The following is a 15,891-nucleotide window of genomic DNA, read 5'->3' as shown; positions in this document are numbered from 1 at the left end:
TTCATCCTCTGCTCTTCATAAAACTCTTTCATTTTATCCAACATTAAGTCTCTCTCTTTCTTCTTCTCCTCCAGGTTCTCCATCTCCTCTCCACGTTTGTGGAATTCCATCGCCAGGTCGTTGAGCTCTGTCTTTTTCTCTTCATTCAGTCGATTCAGCTCCTCCATTTCTGTAGTTTTATTTTGAATGATCTTTCTCAATTCTTCCTCTGTTTTAACAAGACTCTGGCATAACCTTCTCGACTCGTCTGCTTCTTTTTCCATCGGCGCTGTTCTTTCCATCAGCTCACTGTTCTTCTTCTTTTCTTCCTCAGCACTTTTCTCCAGCTCCTCCCTTTCTTTTGCGCTCTGTTGGTGCATCTTTTCCCACATCCTCCTGTCAAGGTGCATCTCTCTCTCTGCGGTCAGTATTCTAATTTCTCTTTCTTCATTCTTCTCCATCAGGGCTTTGATCTCCCGCTCTTTGTCTTGCATCTTTAGCTTCATATCCCCCTCTCTAAGCTTGTACTCCTGGTCAAGAATTGCTGTGATTCTGTCGTTTTTCTCTTTCATTTCCTTTACTCTTTTGTCTAGGAGCTTCCTCATCTCTGTCTGCCTTCTGTCCTCCTGTTCCTGCCTCCCCGCCTCCGGCTTCCCCTCCATTCTTTCCCTTTCCTTGGGTTTCCTCTCAAAACTCATCCTGCTTCTCTCCTTCTTTGCTTTCGTTTCCGTCTCACTCTTCCCTCTCTCCTCCTTCTGTCCCATCAGCTCTCTTATTTCCTGCGTCAGCGGCGTGAACGGCTGCCCGCCGTTTCCCGCCACGAGGTCCTCCACCTTCTCCAGCAGCTCTGTGACCTGCGTGTTCACCGGCTCCGCGCCGCTGATGACGTGGTACCTGCCCTCGCACCTCTCCACGAGCTGGTGGGCTTTGGCCGAACTGTGGACGTGCTGCTGGATGGTGGCGCCACGCCTCAGCTTGTCTCCGCCCGTAAACAGGATGAGGGCGTACCTCCAGGCCTCCTCACCCAGCACCCCCATGTGCTCCACCGCGGCCTGCACAGTGACGTCCGAGTCCACGCCCACCACCAGCAGCAGGGCGTGGGGCCCTGGCGGGCACAGTGTCACGCTCCTCCCAATCTCGTGCCGGACCCTCTCGGGGGTCCGCTTGCTCTCCCAGCCGGGCGTGTCCACCACGGTGACCCGTCTGCCCCCACCTACCCCTGCGAGCTGGTGCACTCCTCCGTAACCCTGCCGGCCAGGAACGGAGCCCCTCCCAAGATGGCGTTTCCCGCCAAGCTTTTCCCGGTCTCCCGCTCCCCCAGCAGCACCAGCCGTAGGTCCGGGAGGCCACGACCACGCCCTGTGGGCCAGCGCGCCTGTACCTCCTCTCTCCAGGTGACATGGCTCCCATCGCCTGTGAGAAAGAGACATAACCAGCGTGAATTCAGTCTATTTGGACCCATGCAAATGTGTCCCTCCAGCTCCCCAAAAGTATTATACAAATCATACGGCAGAACACACATGGATGCTGCACATATGTATGAACCCCCCCTCGCTGATGCCCAGGATGGCATTTCCCGCAGAGCTTTTCCCCGCCCCCTTCCTCCCCAGCAGCACCAATCGGAGCTCTGAGGGACACGGGGCTCCAGGAAGAGGGGTCTGCCCCTCCTCTGCCCCTGATGCTGGTCTCACGCCACCTGCAGGAGAGAGGGGGACAGCTGGTTCCCATTCTGTGATGGAGCTTCAGCGCCAGTCTGAGCTCCAAGTCATTTACCCACATGGAACACTTTAAAAAAAAAAGCTTATATTTCTATTATATTGCTATTGTATTTAAACATGAACGTGTGTGCATGTACGTATGGAGCCTTATGTTCTGTATTCATTTTTTAACTCTGCTTTCGATGCCACTTTCACAATGTAGCCCACTGACTCCAGCCCACCACCTGTATATAGCAGGTTGAATAGATATCAGTTGTACAATAACAGTATATATATCACTATTCACAAGGAAATGTCCAGAATATGCACCCAAATATGGAGTCTCACCAGGAGATGGCGCTGGTGTTGGCACACTCGTTTTCTTCTCTCGCTCCATCTCTTTTTCCCGCTCTCCCTCTCCAGTCTTTTTCCTGCTGAACATCGCTGCTGTTGTAGACTCTTCCACACAAAGCTACAGATGCTTCCTCACTTCTAATCCATGAAATAAAATAAAAAAACACATTTCACCTCATTCCTCCCAAACAATTGTCAGCCTGCATCACAGGCACAGCTGAGTCATGACACGACCACCTGTTTTACACTCATCAAACTACCAACATCAAGAAAACCTTAACCATAGTTTTTAAGACATTTGAAGGTTCTTACAGTTCAGAGGTTCTGATACTGGCTTCTATAGAAACGTTTATCTTTTGACCTTTCATTTTAAATCTCTGAAATGTTACCTATTCCAAAACACATGCCAACTGAAATCCTCTGAACAAATTGAGCATTACATTACATTACAAGGCATTTAGCAGACGCTCTTATCCAGAGCGACGTACAACAAAGAGCAGATCGAACAGCAGACAATATTATTCAGCTTGCATTTCCTCCATTTCCTTTTTCTGCAGACACCAGTGCCATTGTGAAATGCTCACGCCCATGTTGTGGACAGGTAACCAGAGCAGTGTGGAGAAGGCAGGGTGGGGTGGGGGGGTGTGGACAGGTAACCAGAGCAGTGTGGAGAAGGCAGGGTGGGGTGTGGGGTGTTGGGGGGTGTGGACAGGTAACCAGAGCAGTGTGGAGAAGGCAGGGTGGGGTGTGGGGTGTGGGGGGAGTGGACAGGTAACCAGAGCAGTGTGGAGAAGGCAGGGTGGGGTGTGGGGTGTGGGGGGAGTGGACAGGTAACCAGAGCAGTGTGAAGAAGGCAGGGTGGGGTGGGGGGGGTGTGGACAGGTAACCAGAGCAGTGTGGAGAAGGCAGGGTGGAGATATTTAAAATATATATATATATAAATATATAAAATATAAATAAAAATGCTGGATGCTGGATATCACAATATTGTATTTCACTATACAGTGGGGGTATATTTTTAGTGCTTCTATATTAGTGTGAGTGCTACCATAAAGGTATAGGGGAAAGCTGGAGAACATTCACCCTACTACAGCACTTTGTCCCAGGCCAAGCAGCCACTGAATGCTACAGTATGAAACGCTCCAAAGGGAATACATCAGAGCACTTTTATTCTGAAGCATAACCATCACCATGCACATATATTGATAGATTACATTTCTTACATTGTTGGATATGACGAGGATGTTCCCATGTGTAAATCCAGGTGCAGTCAATGTCAGCCGTGCTTCAGACATGTGACCATCTGCAGAATCTGTTCCAGTGGGGGTGCAGAGATGTCTCAGTCTCAGTGTTTTCACAGATTGAAAGTTGAGGTAACTTCGCCCGCACATCCAGCAGAGGGTGCTGTTGTGACGTGTTGAACAGGAAATGGGCACCTTTAGTGTATTCATTGAGGAGCGTGTCGATACCAGAATGCCAGTCTGAATAGCGTGCCTGACTCAAAAGACAGAAACACGGTTATTCCAAAGTCCCAGGGTATCAGCCCAACCACGGTGCCTCCGGCTTTCTGCATCTCGTACAGTATTTCTGCAGCGCTTGACACCAGAGCACCAGACATTTCACATCGTACAGAGAGTGTCCGTCTGAAGAGTGTAATAATCCTATGATATACATCTTCCACAAATCTGGTGTAGATTATAACAATTTAAACAATTTCCGTCTAATTTCCAACCTCCCATTTGTCTCAAAAGTACTTGAACGTGTGGTGGCAGCCCAACTTCAAACTCACCTGGATTCAAATAACCTCCTTGAACCCTTCCAATCTGGCTTCCGACCAAAACATAGTGTTTCTGTGTGTGTCTGTATCTGTACGTGTCTGTCTGTCTGTGTCTGTCTGTCCGAGTGTCTGTGTTTCTGTGTGTGCCTGTGTGTGTCTGTGTGTGTCTGCGTCATTCTGTGTCAGTCTGTGTGTCTGTATTTGTCTGTGTGTGTCTGTGAGTGTCTGTGTGTGTCCGTCTCTGTGTGTCTGTCTGTGTGTGTCAGTGTGTGTCTGTGTGTGTATGTGTGTGTCTGTCTGTGTGTGTCTGTGTGTGTCTGTGTCTCTGTTCCTCCGTGTAGTTACTGTGGGGCAGGGGTGCGCAACTCCGGTCCTGCACGGCCAATCAGTGCACAACGTTTCGTTCCAAATGATGGCCTTGATTTTAGTTTTCAGACATCTCTATGAACTATGCTCAGTCTGTGTCTGTAGCCGCTGCATAGACAAATATCAGATCAATATATGATTGGGCTACAATCGCTAAGATTCTTGTTAAAACATTGTTACAAGAGCATTGTACAAAAAGTATTGGAACAGCACGGTCAATTCCTGTGGTTTTGCTATACACTGAAGACAATAGAGTTTGAGGTCAAAAGATGTACATGATGATAGCACCAGTATGAATTAAGTCTACAAAGTCGACAAAAACATGCTACCGAGAAATGCATCCAAACTAATTAGGAGGAACGTCATCATGCAGCAAGACAATGACCCAAAACGCATTGAGAACACAACTTCATTCGGGGCAGGAAGTGGAAGGTTTTAGACTGGCCAAGTCAATCACCAGACCTTAACTTAATTGAGCACGCATTTCACATCCTGAAGAGGAGATTGAAAGGAAAAAACCCTCAAACAAACAGCAACTGAAAGAGGCCGTGTTGTACCCCTGAATAGGGGGATGAAATAATAATTGTGACTCAACACAGGGTTTCTCCACTGATGGCTTCATCACAAGTTCTCCCCCTACTGCACAAAGGCAGGCATGAGTAATCAATATCAGGTTAGCAGAATAAGATTGTTTTGCAGATCACTGATTTGTAACTTTATCACATTACAGACCGTTAATTCAATCTTTTTAAACGTCGCAAATTATGAGGGTATTACTGCTTTTGACTTGTCACAGCTGCAGTAAAAGCCTGGAAAGGCATCACAAAAAGATTAATACAACAGTTTGATGATGTCCATGGGTCACAGGCTTGATGTGGTTATTGCAAGCAAGGGATGTGCTACAAAATATGAAGTATTATTTACTTAAATACTCTCTGTACCAATACTTTTGCTCACCTAGAAATTGGGTGGTCTGATACCAAAGGTGCTATGTTTTAAATAGTTTAGCGCATCTAGGCGTAAAAACGAGGAAATAAAAGATGAAATTATGAGCTCTTGTCTCGTGTTCATCTTTTTATCTCAACCCCAAATGTATTCAGTGTAATAGAAAGGAATTGGCCTCGCTGTTCCAAATTATCTCATTTAATTAATTTTCATACATGGTACATGAATGGATCCAGTGGTAAATTACTGCATCCTGTAAATCCAATCCAGTTCAGGCACGTGACCATCTCCGTAAGAGAGAGAGAACAAACCCAGTCAAGAATCTCCCACTGACTGAGAACTACAAACCTGATCTGCAGTTCCTGTTCCTGCTTATTCCTGTTTTGAAGCACATCGGGTGTGTTCTGTCCCAGGTTCAGCAGAAGTGAAAGTGAAAGTATCAGCCCGAGAGACGGAGAGACTGTAACATGGAGGCTAAAGCTATGATTCCTGAGGACGATCTCTGTTGCTCCGTATGTTGTGACATTTTTAAAGATCCTGTTATTCTGAAATGCAGCCACAGCTTCTGTAGAGTGTGTCTAGAGCAGTTCTGGGAAGAGAAGAGCTCTCGAGAGTGTCCCATCTGCAGGAGAAAGGCCTCTATGGATGATCTTCCTCCAAACCTGGCCTTAAGAAGCATTGTGGAGTCTTACTTAAAGCAGAAGACTGAGAGAGAAACTGCAGACAAGACTGAGGCTCGCTGTAGTCTTCACGGAAAGAAACTTGTTTTATTCTGTGAACATGACAAAGAGCCTCTCTGTTTCATCTGTCAGACTTCAAGAAAACACAGAAACCACCCTGTCTGTCCAGTGGAAGAGGCCGCACAGGAGCTGAAGGTATTCTTTTTTTAATCATAATTTAAAATTGAAGTCAGCATTGCATCTAGAAGTCTTGATTTATAAACAAAAAAAAAACATCCAGTATTTTAGATTTCAGAACAATGTACTAGATTAGATGCTGACAGCACAAATATAACACAATACTTTTACTCTAACAAAATAAAGGTCTAGATCTGATAAAAGTACTGTCATATAAACTGTTATCTGCTTGAGGAGAGAACTGTGCAAAAACCAGGAAGTGCAGAAATCTACACTGAGTGAATAACCAGTGGAGACAGAGCTGTAAATACTCTCTCAAAATGGATGTGTTAATATCGAACACAATAAATTAAGCCGGTTCTATGAATGCTTCAACATTCCTTACAGTTGGCTGTAAATTATATGTATGTACAGCCCAATATTATTATCCTATTTTGCTGAAATATTTTATTGGTTTAATTGTGCTGTAAATGCACAATAACATATTGTGTTATGACGCCCTATAAGAATATTTCACTGATCTTTACTCGAGTGTTGTATTTTCCCTACTACATTTCCCATGTGCTTACAGTGACAAAATTACACTGACCGTCACTAGTGTAGCAGGGGTAATACTGTGCTATTTGTGAGAATAAGTCTTAACTGGTTCATATCACTCTAGGAGGAACTCAAGCCTGCAATTAATCTTGTCAAAGAAAAACTGAAGAAGTTTACTGAGGTTGAACAAGGATGTAAGAAGACAGCAGAACACATCAGGGTGAGTAACACAATTAGTAAATTAGTAGTATTTTTGATGAATGTTGTGTGTGACATGGAAAACAAACCCACTAACTGCCATACATGAATAACAAAGCGTAGTTACATTATTCAGGTTTAAAATGGTGTTTGAATCGCAGAGTCAAGCCCAGCACACAGAGAGGCAGATAAAGGCAGAGTTTGAGAAGCTCCACCAGTTCCTGCGTGAGGACGAGGAGGCCAGACTAGCTGCACTGAAAGAGGAAGAGGAGCAGAAGAGTCGGATAATGGAGGAGAAGCTAGAACACATCAGTGGAGACATCTCCACCCTTACAGACAAAATCACAGCAATAGAGACGGCCATGGAGACCGAAGACACCTCCTTTTTAAAGGTAGGAGCTTCATTTACTGACCGAGTTTATGGCGATTAACCTCAGTAAAGTAACGCCATGTGTACTGACTGTTATCATCCTCTTCACTTTCATTAGCATGGCTCCTGCTGTTTCTCACCTATTGTTTCTCATAATGGAATGGACTGAATACATTTATACACTCACAATGATGCTCTTATTGTGTGTTTTTTTCAGAGCTACAACAACATCAAGGAAAGGTATGTGGACTCTCAGCTCATTTCATCTTGTGTGTTTAAGTCTCTTCAGTTCCCGATGCTGACTGACTCCTGCCTGTCGTTACAGAGCCCAGTGCACACTGCAGGACCCAGAGCTGCTCTCAGGGGCGCTGATAGACGTGGCCAAACACCTGGGCAACCTGACGTTCAGAGTCTGGGAGAAGATGCTGGGGATGGTGCAGTACAGTGAGTATCTGGGCCAGATGCTGAAATCAGGTTTTTTTTACAAACATTTAATGAACACATGAAAGAGGAGGAACAGGCTGCATGTTGACATGGTGCTGAAGATGAACAGCACAGAGTCATCCAGTCTCAGAGCAGGGAGATCCTGAGGGCTGCACTGCACTGCTCGCAGTTTAATATCAGAACTGACGCAGACACAGAATTAACACACAATGTAAAACCTCATCAATAATATGCTTTATTAGCTGCGAGAATTGATTCTATTGAATTTGCAATGATGTGTTCATTGATTCATGACATTTCATAATGCAAATAGGTTTTATATTTAAAATATGAATCACTATAACTACGGTATATTATTATCCATAACTAGTATATGTCATTTCCTGTGTATGGGACCTAATCTGAATAGAGTATGTGAAATGGTCCTGCCACACGCCATGGGCGGACACAAGAGATGGACACAGGGAGGTCGTTATGATCGGAACCATTCGCAGACTCCAAGATGTAATAAATAACACGCTTCAAACAAAGTGCCACAGAAATAGTTCAGTGCACGGCAATCAGGGCAATACAGGCAAGGCAGTTTGAGTCCAAAGGGTCAGAGTCCAAACAACCAGAGCAGTGTGGAGAAGGCATGGTGGGGTGTGGGGGGGTGTGGACAGGTAACCAGAGCAGTGTGGAGAAGGCAGGGTGGGGGTGTGGGGGGGTGTGGACAGGTAACCAGAGCAGTGTGGAGAAGGCAGGGTGGGGTGTGGGGGGGGGGGGGGCAGGTAATCGGGACAAAGGGAAAACATGGAATGGAACATTGACATAAACCACATAGAACAGGATAAACTAGGAAATGAACTACGACAGAGGCACGGAACATGACAGGAAAACATGAAACTAAACATTTAACAACAGAAATATGAAGAATGGGGTGAGTACAGAGAATCAAACTGACACAGGAACACGAGATGTGAGGCAGCACTGGCATTTTCATTAAAAAAAAATATATATATAACAAAAAAAAATTATAATAATGAAAAAAAAAAATTATAATCATAATAATAATAATTATTATTATTATAAGCTTTATTTGTAAAGCATACATAAAATGTAGCTCAAAGGGCTTTGCATTCAGCCAGTTACAAATAATTATAAAAACAACACATTGTAAATAAAATATTATAATAATAAATACAAGACAAACACTAACACGACTGCCTTAAAGGAGCGACGGTCTTAAAAGAAAGCTCCCTCAGTCTCTTTTGGTGGTGTAGTTGGCCAGGGCCCCGGCCGGGATATTTCATGCTGCCAGTTGCACCTCCCCTGACAGCAGCGGTAGGAGGCGCAATGCCCACTCCTCCACCAGGTGTGTGTGTTCTCTCCTGTACCTCTTCTTCCCACCGTTTAAATATCTCTCTTCTTCATATTTCAGCTCCTGTGATGATGGACCCCAACACTGCACATGCCAATCTCTCTCTCTCTGATGATCTGACCACTGTGAGACACACAGGTACAGCACAGAACTGTCCTGACAACCCAGAGAGATTTTACCCTTGTATAAATGTGCTGGGATCTGAGGGGTTTACCTCAGGGAAACACAGCTGGGAGGTGAAGGTTGGGAATAAACGTCAGTGGGATGTAGGAGTGGTGAAAGAGTCCATCAACAGGAAGGGAGATATAGCAGCCAGCCCAGGGAAAGGATTCTGGGTCATAGTGCTGAGGAATGGTGATACGTACAGAGCAGCAGGAGGTACTGACCTCACACTGAAGAGGAAACCCCAGAGCATCAGGGTGCAGCTGGACTATGACAGGGGGGAGGTGTCCTTCTTCAACTCCAGTGACATGTCACTCATTTACACTTTTAAACACACATTTACTGAGAGGGTGTTCCCATACTTCTCTCCCTGTTTGAGAGATGATGGTAGGAACGATGAGCCCCTGACAATCTGCCCAGTGAAAGTCTCAGTAACAGTGATGTCATCCCAGTGAAGGTGTTTGTGTAAAAATGAAACTAGAAATGCTGTCAGAGATTTAGGATGTGTCTGATCTGCCTCAGCATGCGTGGCTGTTGACTTGAGCTTTGGGACACATGCTGGAGATGATCGGGGGGGGGGGGGTTGATGGTGTACCAGTACCCAATGGAAGATAAACAGACAGAGGTACACTCTCAGTATCTAGGGACACACATCTAGCACAAAGGGGGGTGTCTGTCACAAGGGAGTAATGACTATGTGGCTATTTGCTTTTACCTGGTGCGTTTTATGCTGTAAAGGAGACTGTTGTTTCTTGTTAATGTAATTTCTTATTCATCTGAACTTTGGAAAATGCAAATGTTACTTTTCAGAGGACCACGTGCTTTCACACTGATAGGATACAAAAGGTGAAATCCATTTCAATAATTTCAATGAATTCATTTTATTTTCATCACCAATTATTTTGTTGAGTTACTCAACTGTACATGCATTTTTGGTCATGTGCAAGCAGGCTGTATTTTTTGGGTTCTGTTTTAAGGCATTTGAACTTTATTTTATGAAGTGTTTATGCATAAAACAGATGTGCTCTTGTGGGTAAATCAAATGCTTTCATACCTGATTGATGTCGTTCCTGTTGAACTGGATTCATGAGAGCGTGTACAAGCTTTAATTATACTATAGACACTACATATTCAGTGTAAAACTATAAAAACATAAGGCTTCATGTAATTTCTGTGTAATTTGTGTACACTGTATGTACATGCTCTGACATGAATTGATTGTGTCTCAAATGGTTTGGAATGGTACAAGCCTCTTCTTTCATTTAAGTTTTCCGCCATATGTGCAGTAAATACTTTTCGAGATATTGACACTTTTATAGGACTAGTACAAAATACATTGAAACTGCTACAGAGAAGTACATTGTGCAAGCTAGCAACCACAGAACTTCCCAAGTCCTTTGAACAGGCCTGATTGGCCAAAAGGGACAGTTTGTAGTCTATAATGGTGTCCAGATACTTAAACTCCTCGACTCTTTCTGTTGTTGTGGCTCTGCAGTTGGTGTCCAGAGAGTAAGCATTGCGTTAATGAACACATACTGCACACCCAAAGTTTCATACCTATTATCCATTCATAACTTATTTCATGCTCCAACTGAATACTTTTAAGAGCATATTCATATACATTTTAAGTGCTATACATACAGTATGGAGGGATGGATACAGTAGAGATTAAGATATATAAAAATGCTGGATATCACAATATTGTATTTCACTATACAGTGGGGGTATATTTTTAGGGCTTCTATATTAGTGTGAGTGCTACCATAAAGGTAAAGGGGAAAGCTGGAGAACATTCACCCTACTACACCACTTTGTCCCAGGCCAAGCAGCCACTGAATGCTACAGTATGAAACGCTCCAAAGGGAATACATCAGAGTACTTTTATTCTGAAGCATAACCATCACCCTGCACATATATTGATAGATTACATTTCTTACATTGTTGGATATGACGAGGATGTTCCCATGTGTAAATCCAGGTGCAGTCAATGTCAGCCGTGCTTCAGACATGTGACCATCTGCAGAATCTGTTCCAGTGGGGGTGCAGAGATGTCTCAGTCTCAGTTTTTTCACAGATTGAAAATTGATGTAACTTTGCCCGCACATCCAGCAGAGGGTGCTGTTGTGACGTGTTGAACAGGAAATGGGCACCTTTAGCGTATTCATTAAGGAGCGTGTCCATACCAGAATGCCACTCTGAATAGCGTGCCTGGCTCAAATGGACAGAAACACGGTTATTCCAAAGTCCTCCCAGGGTATCAGCCCAACCACGGTGCCTCCGGCTTTCTGCATCTCGTACAGTATTTCTGCAGCACTTGACACCAGAGCACCAGACATTTCACATCGTACAGAGAGTGTCCGTCTGAAGAGTGTAATAATCCTATGATATACATCTTCCACAAATCTGGTGCAGATTATAGCAATTGAAACAATTTCCGTCCCATTTCCAACCTCCCATTTGTGTCAAAAGTACGTGAACGTGTTGTGGCAGCCCAACTTCAAACTCACCTGGATTCAAATTACCTCCTTGAACCCTTCCAATCTGGCTTCCGACCAAAACATAGTGTTTCTGTGTGTGCCTGTGTGTGTCTGTGTGTCTGTGTCTGTCTGTGTGTCTGTATTTGTCTGTGTGTGTCTGTGAGTGTCTGCGTCTGTGTGTTTTTGTGTTTCTGCGTTTGTCAGTGTGTGTCTGTATGTGTCTGTGTGTGTCTGTGTTTGTCTGTCTTTCTGTGTGTGTCTGTGTGTGTCTGTATCTGTATGTGTGTGTCTGTCTCTGTGTGTCTGTGTGTGTCTGTCTGTATGTGTCTGTGTGTGTCTGTGTCTCTGTTCCTCTGTGTAGTTACTGTGGGGCAGGGGTGCACAACTCCGCTCCTGCACGGCCAATCTGTGCACAGCGTTTTGTTCCAACCGATGGCCTTGATTTTAGTTTTCAGACATCTCTATAAACTATGCTTGCAGTCTGTGTCTGTAGCCGGTGCATATACAAATATCAGATCAAGATATGATTGGGCTACAATCGCTAAGATTCTTGTTAAAACATTGTTACAAGAGCATTGTACAAAAAGTATTGGAACAGCACCGTCCTGTTCCTGTTCCTGTTCCTGTTCCTGTTCGGATTCCTGTGTTTTTGCTATACACTGAAGACAATAGAGTTTGAGATCAAAAGATGTACATGATGACAGCACCAGTATGAATTAAGTCTACAAAGTCTACAAAAACATTCTGTCTGAAAAGCTACCGAGAAATGCATCCAAACTAATTAGGAGGACCTTGATCATGCAGCAAGACAATGACCCAAAACACACTTACAACACAACTTCATTCGGGGCAGGAAGTGGAAGGTTTTAGACTGGCCAAGTTTTACTTTAATACTCTCTGTACCAATACTTTTTGCTCACCTAGCAATTGGGTGGTTTGATACCAAAGGTGCTATGTTTTAAGTAGTTTAGCACATCTAGGCTTAAATACGAGGAAATAAAAGATGAAATTATGAATGTATTCAGTGTTTTGCAATAACAAAGGAATGGCCTCGCTGTTCCAAATTATCTCATTTAATTTATTTTCATACATGGCACATAAATGGATCCAGTGGTACATTACTGCATTCTGTGAATCCAATCCAGTTCAGGCACGTGACCATCTCCGTAAGAGAGAGAGGACAAACCCAGCCAAGAATCTCCCGTTGAAGAATCTCCTGCTACAAACCTGATCAGTAGGTTTGTTCCTGTTTTGACGCACATTGGGTGTGTTCTGTCCAAGGTTCAGCAGCGGTGAAAGTATCAGACCGAGAGACGGAGAGACTGTAACATGGAGGCTAAAGCTTTGATTCCAGAGGACGATCTCTGTTGCTCTGTATGTTGTGACATTTTTAAAGAGCCTGTTGTTCTGAAATGCAGCCACAGCTTCTGTAGAGTGTGTCTGCAGCAGTGCTGGGAAGAGAAGGGCTCTCGAGAGTGTCCCATCTGCAGGAGAAAGGCCTCTATGGATGATCCTCCTCTAAACCTGGCCTTAAGAAACATTGTGGAGTCTTATTTAAAGCAGAAGACTGAGAGAGAAACTAAAGACAAGACTGAGTCTCGCTGTAGTCTTCATGGAAAGAAATTTGTTTTATTCTGTGAACATGACAAAGAGCCTCTCTGTCTCATCTGTCAGACTTAAAAAAAACACAGAAACCATCCGGTCTGTCCAGTGGAAGAGGCCGCTCTGGAGCTGAAGGTATTCTTTTTTAAATCATAATTTAAAATTAAAGTCAGCATTGTATCTGAAAGTGTTGTTTTAAAGCCTCAAAACATCCAGTATTTTAGATTTCAGTTCAATGCACTAGGAGTAAAATGTGGGCATGGTTAAGTCCGGATTCACAGTTGTGATAGTGAGCCTTTTATAGTGAATACAGCTTGTGGCACCCCTGCTCCTGCATGTTGTGCCATGTGGGTGGAGAACCCTGGAGGGACCAGGGGACGTCACGCATTAGGAGAGGTCTGAGAAGGAGTATATCTTCCTAGAGAGGTGATGGGAAGATCAGCACCTTGGAGAGAGATCCCTCTACCTGCAGTCCAGGACCCCGGACAGCACACATGAGTGAGCAGAATGGAAAGGTACTGACTCAGCTGCAGCCTGTTTCCTAACGAGCAGGGAATGGTATTTAAGGCGCGGTCGAGGCTGCAAACAGGTTCATTCGGCACCCTTCCTGAGCATGTGAGAGGGAGAAAGGCCCTTCTATGCCCTGCTGTGCTGACCCTGAAGGAGACCCCACCTTACGAACGGCAACCCCAAAGACCCGGAACGGACGCCGGACACGTGAGCCAAACAAAAACCCGTCCTACTTACCCTATATCTTTGTGTTTCCCCCACCCAGCCCGGACGTGGCTGAAGAGGGAAGGAGGGAGGAGGCCCTGGAGCATACCCCAGTCTGGGAAGAACCTTAGTTTATTTTTGCCTGAACGGCCCCTTTTATTTCTCCAGTTTTCCCCTACCCTTGCCCTGAGGGGGGGGGCGCTATCCCCAATACCCAAAAAAAAAACCACAGAAAAAATAAAAAGAATAGTTTTTTCTGATATCTGCTATCTCCTGTGTCTGGTTTCCAGCTGCGCCCGCCCACTGCACCTCAGGATCCACCCCGAGGCACCACAAGCTCCATAAGTGTAACATTGAAATACAGTGTGATTTCATAAATATATAGCAATGATGTGTGAGATTAGATACGGACAGCACAAATATAGCACAAGACTTTTACTCTAACAAAATAAAGGTCTAGATCTGATAAAACTACTGCCATATAAACTGTTATCTGCTTGAGGAGAGAACTGTGCAACAACCAGGAAGTGCAGAAATCTACACCGAGTGAATAACCAGTGGAGACAGAGTTGTATATACTCTCTCAAAAATGGATGTGTTAATATCGAACACAATAAATCAAGCCGGTTCTATGAATGCTTCAACATTCCTTACAGTTGGCTGTAAATTATATGCTTGTACAGCCCAGTATTATTATCCTATTTTGCTGAAATATTTTATTGGTTTAATTGTGCTGAAAATGCACAATAACATATTGTGTTATGACGCTCTATAAGAATATTTCACTGATCTTTCCTCGAGTGTAGTATTTTCCATACTACATTTCCCACAGGCTTACACTTACAAAATCACACTGACCGTCACTATTGTAGCAGGGTAATACTGTGCTATTTGTGAGAATAAGTCTTAACTGGTTCATATCACTCCAGGAGGAACTCAAGCCTGCACTTAATCTTGTCAAAGAAAAACTGAAGAAGTTTACTAAGGTTGAACAAGGATGTAAGAAGACAGCAGAACACATCAGGGTGAGTAACACAATGCGTAAATATGTAGTATGTTTGATGAATGTTGTGTGTGACATGGATAACAAACACACCAACTGCCATACATGAATAACAAAGCGTAGTTACACTATTCAGGTTTAAAATGGTGTTTGAATCGCAGAGTCAAGCCCAGCACACAGAGAGGCAGATAAAGGCAGAGTTTGAGAAGCTCCACCAGTTCCTGCGTGAGGAAGAGGAGGCCAGACTAGCTGCACTGAAAGAGGAAGAGGAGCAGAAGAGTCAGATAATGGAGGAGAAGCTAGAACACGTCAGTGGAGACATCTCCACCCTTACAGACAAAATCACAGCTATAGAGACGGCCATGGAGACCGAAGACACCTCCCTTTTAAAGGTAGGAGCTTCATTTACTGACCGAGTTTATACCGATTAACCTCAGTAAAGTAACGTCACGTGTGCTGACTGTTATCATCCTCTTCACTTTCATTAACATGGCTCCTGCTGTTTCTCACCTATTGTTTCTCATAATGGAATGGACTGAATACATTTATACACTCACAATGATGCTCTTATTGTGTGTTTTTTTCAGAGCTACAACAACATCAAGGAAAGGTATGTGGACTCTCAACTCATTTAATCTTGTGTGTTTAAGTCTCTTCAGTTCCCGATGCTGACTGACTCCTGCCTGTCGTTACAGAGCCCAGTGCACACTGCAGGACCCAGATCTGCTCTCAGGGGCGCTGATAGACGTGGCCAAACACCTGGGCAACCTGACGTTCAGAGTCTGGGAGAAGATGCTGGGGATGGTGCAGTACAGTGAGTATCTGGGCCAGATGCTGAAATCAGGTTTTTCAAGATATAATAAATAACAAGCTTCAATTCAAGTGCCACAGAAATAGTTCAGTGCACGGCAATCAAGGCAATACAGGCAAGGCAGTTTTGTGGTAGATTCCAAAGGGTCAGAGTCCTAACAACCAGAGCAGTGTGGAGAAGGCAGGGTGGGGGGTGTGGGGTGTGGGGGGTGTGGACAGGTAACCAGAGCAGTGTGGAG

General features: G+C 44.3%; 1 protein-coding gene across 1 annotated transcript in view; it reads left to right on the top strand.

Moving 5' to 3' along the window:
- Window positions 1–5,585: 5,585 nt before the first annotated feature.
- Window positions 5,586–15,891, top strand: part of LOC133134547 (E3 ubiquitin-protein ligase TRIM39-like) — a gene marked incomplete at its 3' end in the record, with an annotated part of 29,122 nt that continues 18,816 nt past the window's right edge. The window contains exons 1-3 of the mRNA XM_061250747.1: window positions 5,586–5,993; window positions 14,769–14,864; window positions 15,004–15,234. Coding sequence (XP_061106731.1) covers window positions 5,586–5,993; window positions 14,769–14,864; window positions 15,004–15,234 — 735 coding nt within the window. The remainder of the gene's footprint in view (window positions 5,994–14,768; window positions 14,865–15,003; window positions 15,235–15,891) is intronic.

The sequence above is a fragment of the Conger conger genome, chromosome 8 (assembly GCF_963514075.1).
Source record: "Conger conger chromosome 8, fConCon1.1, whole genome shotgun sequence".
NCBI classification, from domain to species: domain Eukaryota; kingdom Metazoa; phylum Chordata; class Actinopteri; order Anguilliformes; family Congridae; genus Conger; species Conger conger.
Note: the sequence above shows the minus strand (reverse complement) of the source record. Positions and strands in the feature narration are given on the sequence as shown.